Source organism: Stegodyphus dumicola, chromosome 7, assembly GCF_044657685.1.
Source record: "Stegodyphus dumicola isolate Sdum_Otavi_A_Nest chromosome 7, ASM4465768v1".
NCBI lineage: Eukaryota > Metazoa > Arthropoda > Arachnida > Araneae > Eresidae > Stegodyphus > Stegodyphus dumicola.
The window spans coordinates 99,946,750-99,956,523 of NC_140774.1; the positions used below are offsets into that span (position 1 = coordinate 99,946,750).

The window sequence follows — 9,774 nt, forward strand, 5'->3', positions numbered from 1 at the left end:
ATCAAAATGTTTTCCGAACTAATAGAAGACAAAGGATACATCCCCCAGCAAGTCTTCAACTGTGGCGAGACAGGGCTTTTCTGAAAAAGGATGCCGAATAGGACTTACATAACGGCAGAGAAGAAGACGATGCCAGGTCACAAACCCATGAAGGATAGATTAGCACTTTGCGCCAATGCGAATGGCGACTGCAAAATCAAGCCTCTGCTAGTATACCATTCGGAAAATTCCAGAGCCTTTAAGTCACATAAGGTTTTAAAAGAAAAACTGCTAGTTATGTGGAGGGCAAATCCGAATTCGCAGCAGCATACGGTGATTCGACGAAAAATTAGTTTTGAAGAGGAGCCAGAGATGGAGAGGTTATCCCTACAAGAGATACGAGGAGTAAAGGAGATCTTGGGAGAAAGTTGTAGAGTTTGTGGATAAAAATCACCCCGAAAAAGTTGCAACTGGTGCTGCATCGGAATTGTTCAACGAAACTTGCCTAACTCATTTCCGAAATATCCTGAAAGGCAGGAAGAAACAAACCTTGGACAGTTTTTTTGAACGATCTGCAAGTGAAAAGTATCAAAGCGTGACGAAAAAAAAGCGAAGACCAGTGACAAAAATTAAGCGCTTCCGTAAGCACTTCACTTTTTCTTTTAATTATGTTTTTATAGAATATGTATTTGTTATTTATAAATAAATGTTCTTCTTGTAAATACATTTTTCTTATTCAAAAACACTTAACAAAAACAACTGAGGTGGTGTTTTGGGAGCTGGAACGGGTTAATGGCATTTCAATTAATTTCAATGGAAAAAATTGCTTTGAGATACGAGCAATTTGACAAATGAGCAAGGTTACGGTACGAATTAAACTCGTATATCGAAGGACCACTGTATATATTATCTTTTGTTTAAATATGCAAACATTTTGTGCTTTGTTAAAAACCAAACATATTTATTGAAGAATTATATATTCATTTATGTTATAAAAGGCTGTCCCACCGGTACAGTGGTTAGCGTTGCAAACCGTGCGGCATGGGGGCACTCTAAAAAGGAGAGGCGAAAGTCCTCTTGAAAGGTTAGTGGTAGGGAAAGAAGGATGGGAGAAGCTCGGATCCGTCCCGTCAGGGAACCATCAAAATTGGGGGCGAAACTGAGCTAAATCGTACTGTCTGTAAGGTGCTCAAAGCTGTTGCCAACGACAGGCGTATCTTACGCTCCTTGTCACCAGGAACTTCGTGGGCTTGGGCTGATTATAGGCCTGACAAGTGAGCATTAGTCAACAACAACATTTTATATAAAAAAAGTAACACTGCAAGCGAAGCGAAATAATATACTAAAAGCATTGGATACCAAATATGTTGCTGAACACTATTTATTATCTTAAATTAAAAACAAATTAATATATCTAATAAGTTTCCATTGAATAAATTGTTGTTCGCAGCGTAGTTTATCACAAGGTTCAAACTGTGATTACAACAGAGCACAAAAAATGCTGTAAGGCTGATATCTAGGGATATATCTAAAATTCTTTTCTGCACACCGCGTTGTTGATGGAGAAAGTACTGATGGTAACCATCTTATAGTCACCGTGTTGTTGACACCGATATTGCTTAGAGTTTCAACTGGCAATGCTACATTTCCTCCAAAAGTTTGCAAAAACTGCAGTTCTTGCATAAGATCTGTACTATTTATATCACTTTGAATTTTATCAGTTAATGCTTTTTGCAGTTTTTGACCTAAGTTGAGCTGATCTTGTAAATATATGTGAAACAAAATATGTGATGCCGATGCGTATGTAAAGGTAGAGGGCGTCGTAGACCCGTTCGACAAATTGCTTAGTCCTTATTTTGTTCTACTGTTGCAATCGTAGTAATTTGGGCAACATTTATCGTTACATCATTTTTTTTGGGGGGGGAGATGATTGCTTGTTGTTATTGTTAATCTAGGTAAAAAAAAAAGGTACGTGCAGTTACATATTATGTTAAACTTAGGTTAGCTTTGTAATTCAGAAAAGCGGCGATTTGAGCATACTTACTCGAAAAATGTTTTTTTTTACATGAACCATTTGTTTATTAAACTAAAAATTATTATCTTTCGAGAAGAAAGGATTGACATATTTACGGAGTACCACTAAATTTAAAATGTACCTATTTGAGATTTGGAGTCAAGTTAAAATATACAAGGTATTCTGAAATGAGAAATTGGTCACTTTCCAATTTTTCGCTATACGGAAAACCTAAAGAAAATGTTTCATTACGTCTTAAAATTTGATTTGCTTACTTTATTAAACAAAAGAGTACCACCCCTTTCTTGAATTATTTAGTATTGATCTAATAATTCATATATTTTCCAAGCAATGGTTTAAAATATATATACTCACTTTTTCAGAAGTAAGGTAAATTATTTCAAACAGTGACTTTCCGAATATTTTTAAGAAGTGTTTTACTCAATAGTTTTTATAATAATTATTTTCTGCTTTATTTTTACTTCAACTTTTCTGTTTTCATTTTTCCCTAGATGTCAGAAGAAAAACAGAAAAAAAATGTTTGAGTATCAGAATGTAATACGAGAAAAAATAGATGAGAGGAAGACTTAGTAAACCAGAACTGTATAATTATTCAGTTTTTCCAAAACCCAAAGAATACCCTTGCTGACGCTACTAGCGCTAGTTATCCATCAACGTCTCAGTTGCCACTGAAATTACCAAAATAATCAGAAAGAGTTTAGAAAGCGTTTTCATCTGAGAATTACCTTTAATTTTAATGCAGCCGGTCAAAAAAACAGAAGAAATACTATTGAAATATACAATTTCTGCAAAAGATACGCATTTGCCTGTGCCTGATGATTCCGGATTATGTCCAAGTCCATTATTGCCATCTCAAGTTCAAGCCTTAATAAAAAATGGTCCTGTATATTACTAAAACTTGGTTTCGAGTTTCAGTTTCCCAAAAGACAAAAATGGACGTAATTTTTTTTAAATGCACTCATGTGGAATCTTGCCAGACAACGAAAGAGTTAATCCGATTTCTTAGAACGATTACGAAAGAATAAACCTGTTAATTCGGAATTTCAAATTTTATTAAAAAAAGAGACGAAGCATTGATGCGATGTTATTGAAAGAATTATCTATGCCATTCAATTTTTAGCCAAACAAAACTTAGCCTTCCGTGGTTCCAGTAACAAATTATTCGAACGAAATAATAATTCTTAAAGTGTATGAAAATGATCACAATATTTGACCCTATCATGTCTGTATATATTAATAAAATTTAAACTAAAAACATATGCTTCATTACCTTGGAGATAAAATTAAAAATAAAATAATTAGCTTATTAGGGAATAATACAAAGCAATTATTTTAAACAAGGTCATACAGGCAAAGCACTATTCTATTTTACTTGATTGTACCCCTCATAGAAATTAATACTATCAAGATCACATAGTATTAATTTGTATGAGGTATTTTAATTTAGAAAATACAGACATGAGTATCAAAGAAAGGTTTTTAGTATTTTGTGTTACAACAGATACGCTCGGTGGAAAACGAACAACGTTCTTACGTTCTTATTAAAGACTTTAGAGGAAAATAGTGTAGATGTTAGTAATTTACGCGGCCAAGAATACGACAATGGTTCAAACATGAGCTAAACAGTTTTCGAGTAATTATGCTCAAATCGTTGCTTCTCCGAATTAAAAAATTAACCTAAGTTAAACATAATATGTAATTGCACTTACCTTTTTTTATGTAGAAGAAAATAACAACAAGCAGTCTCAAAAACGATCAGTTTTGCACAAATTACTACATTTGCAACAGTAAAAACAAAATAAGGAGTAAGCAATTTGTCGAATGCCTCTACCCTTACATAGACACGAACTCCTGTCCTGGTTATAACTTTCAGTCAAATAAGACAGTGTGCTAGAAGGAAGGGACATTTAGAGCTGGCAAGCTCGAGGTTGCCCTAACACAGTTAAACGCCCCAACTCCTAAAGGTGATCCAAGAGGCCGCTAACCTATCGGTCCAGTAGACGAGCTAAGCCTAAGCTGAGTCGGCAGGACTACTCAGCAACTCACATTCCATGTCCCTGTTCTGGAGGGATGGTAAAAACATTTGCCATCAACAGGGACCCCAACCCCGGACAGCAGAACGAAGTCACTGTCACTTAAACACTGTCAGACAGATCCTGCCACCAATTCGGCTTGCTAACACTAAGTTATGGTACACAGATATCGGCTTTAGGCGTCCTTGTAGGGTAAGCCAAGGAAAGATATGAATATTGATTTTTGACGCCCCAGTTGCACTGGAAACCTTAAGCAGTTTAAAGGCTCGCTGATTTCTTCAACTCCATCAACGGGGATGTTTAACCCCGAACAACCATGAATATCTGACTATATAGCACCACTACAAACCAACGGAACGGACAAGAGAAATCCCTGCCGAGCCTGAAACAGCCATCGCCAGCGATGACTCCAGTCCTGTGGAGACTGATTTTAAACACTCGTGGCCGAGACTGCCTAGGTACAGAACCTAATCAGTAGCTTCCCAGGTTTTACCTGAGTCGTCCCCGCGGAGGGGTGTTCAAATAAGACAAGAATTTTCCTGTTCAGACAGGCAGCGATACGAACTGCTTGTTTTAATGATTGCCCGGTGCCTTTTTGAATCGGCGCCAAACAATACACTTTTTATGCAAATTAAAAAAAAAAAAAAAAACGCGCCAACATAAATGTTTGAATTTCTCCATAAATTTCGTATCAAATTTTACAAAATTTATTATTTGGGCATAATTTGAGTCGAAATATGTAAAAAATTTGGTATGTTATTTCAGAAAAAAAAGTCCGATTTTTTGTCAAAGTACCAATGTTAAAACAATGCTATATATAAATCTAATATATATCCTAAGTCGTGCTTTCGAGACATGAAAAACGTAATTTTAATTTTGTCAAGCGTCCCAGAAGAACCGGAGATACAGAATTGTCCCTCCTTTTTTTTTTGCGCAGTGTACATGTAAACATACATGCATGAACACATACATCCATACATACATGCATACATAACATATCTTTCTGAATTCGACCCCAGTAACAGAAGAGTACTGAGATTTCTTACGGATACTTGCACCTGGTGCGTTTGTTATCGATGAACATTGCTTTATTATTGATATGTATTGATTATTGAGTCTATGAGAGAATTTATTATTGAGTCTATGACAAGGGTAAAAATCCCCATTGAAGTATTTTGCTTCAAAATAAATGCTTGATTTTGAGAATTTTTTTTTTTTTTTTTTTTTCAGTGAACAGAATTTGAAGCCACTGAGTGACAGAATTTATAAAGGATTTACTCCCCCCTTCTAGTAGTTATTAATCTGAATATTTGATTATACATTAACTATTTAATATGTAAAATTTATATATTGCTCAATTTTTTTTAATAATTTGAAATTTTCTTTCAAATGTAATCTTTTTAATTATGAAAAATAAGAATTTTTTATATTTCACTGGCCATAAGTCATACGAGTGGATAGTGAATTATAGAAAAATTTATGTCTTAATCAAGCTGCTTTGTTTACAAAACTTAGGTAGATAAACTTCAGCAATGAATTTTAAACTGTAAATAAAACTTAAATGAGAAAAAAAAAAAAAAAAAAAAAAAATACAAGAAGAAAATTTTTATTTTCTTTAATGTTAAGTTCTATTTTCTTATCTATTTCATAAAATATTTACCTTATTGTTTGATTCTTATTGCAAATTATAAAATGTATTACTTATAATATATTATTCTTTAGATAAGCCATTTTAAAATACCACGCTACATAATTTTTGTGGAAGACTTTCCCAGAACTACATCAGGAAAGATTCAAAAATTTGAGATGAAGAAACGCTCTATACAAATGTTGAATTTAAATAAATAAATCAACATTCTGAATCCTGTACACATTTTTAATAGACCACTGAAATCAATAAATGTTTTTTTATAATTTTTGGTAGGACTAAGCTGAAACAGTGACTTAAGTATGCAATCACTTATTAAAAATAATGTCCTAATTTCTTGATGTAAATTATTTTTATATTTATGTATAATTTACTATTTTATTCTTGTACTTTAATATATATTAAGGTTCAAACTATTTAATGCTTATTAATTTCACATGTGAAGAATAATTTATTAAAAAGTATTTTCATGATTGTACGTTTGAGTTTTATTTATGTTTTAAGATTTAATAATTTAAGATTTTTACTCTTTGAATATTTTTTTTTTCAATTTTTTGTCACATACAATAGAATCTTAATTGAGCATTGTTATCCAAATTTCTCTTTCATTAAAATGCAAAAATTTGATTTATATTGGAATTTGTTGTTATTGTTGCCTGTGTTTGATTCAAGAAATATTGTGTATATTTTTGTCAAATGAATTACAGCTTTGAGAACAAGAACCTTGACACTCTTTTCAGATAAGATTATGATGATCCATTATTACCTGTTATTACTTTTTACACTATTTACTGCTTGCTTATACTATTTAATAATTTATTCATTGTTATTACACTATGTAATAATTTATTCGTTATTTTATTATTTTGAAAGGCATGTCAACTCCTAATAATTTGTGTTTTAGTCTTTTTATGATAAGGTATCAGAAAAAGGTTCCTGTGGTTAGTTGAACAGAAACAGGAGGCTCCCATGAAAAATGAACAAAATTTATTATTATCACAACAAATAAAACAAAATGATTAAATTTTCTTAGATATTTGTACAGTATTACAATATCTCACGGTAGTTATCTTTTAACTACTCAAATGTTCAACAGAACTTAATTCAAAACAGCTAAAGAAATCTAATCCGCGAATTCGCTACAGTCAGCAAGAGCATAACTAACTCTTAAAACAACAACAATTAAACTGAGAGCTTTTCCTCCTTTCTATAAGCTTTTTAAATCACGCACGAGATTGTGCTAAGAATTTCTCGAAATCAAAAAGAGATATTTATTTATTAAATGATAAATGCACATGCTCTTGTATTTTTAATTTTCCCGCTTAGCTTTTTTTAAATATTCGTCACGCACTGCACTGCACGAGGAATAAAACAATTTTATTTATAATTCTACTAGCATTAACTATTTAAATACCATATCCGTGAAAAAAACTACGTTATATATATGTGAAAAAAAACTACGTTATTATTGAAATAAAACTGCATTATTGTACAGGATGACTTGGTAGAGGAAATTTGCAACGGATTGGCGGCGGTTCTCTGCATCATAGCTTGAAGACTTTACTGCGTAGTTAGAACGATGGATGCATAAACCAATAAACTTGTAGACATGGCCCAAATTTCACAAATAATTTTATTTTTGGATAATGCACATTATCAAGTGGAGCATCCCACAATTTTATACAGTCTGGATTTCTTACAGAATGGAAGAAATTTAGAAAAGCAAACTGTACTTGACTAGCGGAAATGCAAAGCAGCGAAACGAAGCAAGAGGAAGAGAGAGGGAGTTGTGACGCAATTAACCTTTTATTCCATTTCAGACCACTGCAGTTTAATGTCCAGATGTTGGATTGAGATTTCATGGATATGTGGGCAGACGGATCTTTTTCGTTTAATTAGAAAAATTATTGCTCTGTTATTTTTAAAATGAAGACTGGGATTAAAGTGCTATTATTAATATATTTTTGAAAGATAGATATTTTATATTTTACATAAAATTATTTGTCATATTTTTAATGCGTAGATGAGGGAATCCGGCACTTTCATTTCTGACCTCCTAAGACACTTTTTATTGCATAGTTGGAAGGATGACTGCATAAAGCAAAACCTTCCAGCTATGGCCATTTCGAAACATAATTTTATTGTAGGATAGTTCACATCAGATCATGTTTCTGTAGGTAAGATATTGGTTAATCTTTGGATTATGGTAACTTGGCGATTTTTTAGCGAAAATTTGGCCACCAACCCTGCTACAGCAACCTGCTAGTTTTTGTTTGGACGCCATTTTGTTTTCACGAAGTAAAAGCATTTTTTTTTTTTTTTTTCCCCCCTCAATATTTTTTTTCTCGACAATCTGCTAGTCGAATTACGTTTATGATAGAACTTTTATGGAACAAAAGTGCTTAGTCATGACGAAGATTAGGTGCGAAATCGGGAGAAAGTGCAGAATCGCAAACTGCTTGCCACATTTTTAAGAATTGCACATACACGGTATCCATGTACATGTCGACCTATTTTCACTTTAAAAAAAATCCTAGAATTGCACAAAAATGGCATTGCGCACACTCTTGACTTTATGCATGTACACTGCTAGAGTCCTAGGTAACCTTAATCGCCTTACCAAAATGTCGCCAAACTACCTGTTACCATATTCCAAAGATTAGCCAAGATATTTTCAATCATAGTTGAATGCAATAATTTCCATGTACACTTTTAAAAGTACAACGTCATCTTAGGCAAGTAAGCAGCAGCGTGGACAAGGACAGTCTTGCTAGGAGGACAGCGTACGAAAAAGGACATATCTACTCAGAGGAAGAAGGGAGGGAGTCAAAAAGTTTCATTTCCGAGTTAAAAGGATTATTCGATTGGGCAAGCGATATCTGCATTCAGCGTTACGTAGGATCGCATGATTAATTTGAATGACGCAGTTTAGAAATATTGAGATATTTTTAAGACAAAGAGAGGAAGTCCCCAAATTAAATAAAAAAATAAAAGGTTATACCCACATAAAATTAGAAGTTTGTTTTAATATTTTTACCTCATATATATATATATATATATAGTTTTATTCTTACAACCTGTCTTATAATATATATATATAATGCAACTTAATGAATTAAATCGAGAATGTTTAACAAACCCAGTACTCCATCCAATAATTGTCTGTAGAAAGTCCGGCATTATCCAACTAAGCTTAATGTTTATAGACGGTTCAGATGCAATGCCAACTGATCTATTTGCAGGCATTAATGACCTCTGAATGGTTTCTCCTTAACGATGAAGCTCACATAATTTAATGTTGATTAACTGGTATGAATGACATTCACTCACTGATGTGATTGATAACAAGACTGATTTTTAATTTGGAAAAAATGTTCACTTTTTTTGTTAGTGGTGCTATTCTGATATAGGAAGAAAGTGCTCGTAGCGATACATCTTAGAATTTGGTCACTAGAGAATCGTAGTATACAGAATTGTGGAATATTATACTGTGCAACTGCAGCTTGTGACAGTCAAGTTCTAGTGATTGTTATTAGATTTTGCAATTAAAAAATCTGACTGAATCATACAAAGTGACATGAGGGATCTCAAAGCCTCTACTTACCAATGCCAGCACAATAGACATTTTACAGACATTGCTGTTAAGAATCACGTAGCTATATCACATTCACCTATCCTGGCCCACTGTATTAGATGTGCTGCTCAGCACTAAGAGTTTCTGCCGTCCAACAGCAAATTGATGACAGGGTTTCTGTTGCCGTCGCCAAAGAAGCTGACAATTTAAAGAAGTGCATAGCGACAGCAAGAAACAGTTCTGAGGGTTTTAAATTTCTACCCATGCCTGCTCACCCCTCTCTGAAGCTATCCGCATATGATGGGAAGACCTCATGCCAAGTGAATGACACAATTTTTTACAGTGGCGGATGCTAATGCATGGGATTTCCAAGCTAACGCCTGTCATCTTGCCGCTTCTGTGAGAGCAAACGCTGCGGATATTCTTCAAGCTCTTCCAGAAAACCAGAGACTAGACTTCGAAGCTCTATCCGACGCATAGGAACTGCGCTTTGGCGAGAAGCTTT

General features: G+C 33.6%; 1 protein-coding gene across 10 annotated transcripts in view; it reads left to right on the plus strand.

Moving 5' to 3' along the window:
- The window catches only part of LOC118183342 (medium-chain acyl-CoA ligase ACSF2, mitochondrial-like), a 168,135-nt gene extending 161,962 nt beyond the window's left edge, over positions 1-6,173 (plus strand). For 7 of the 10 annotated variants that reach the window (XM_085820633.1, XM_085820632.1, XM_085820638.1 and 4 more), the window contains one exon: positions 5,770-6,173. In XM_085820633.1, the coding sequence (XP_085676759.1) occupies positions 5,770-5,895 (126 nt within the window). In that variant the 3' untranslated portion in view covers positions 5,896-6,173. Of the gene's footprint in view, positions 1-2,505 lie in introns of all 10 variants that reach the window. The other 3 variants (XM_085820636.1, XM_085820641.1, XM_085820635.1) reach the window with 2 other exon arrangements.
- The last annotated feature ends 3,601 nt before the right edge of the window (positions 6,174-9,774 follow it).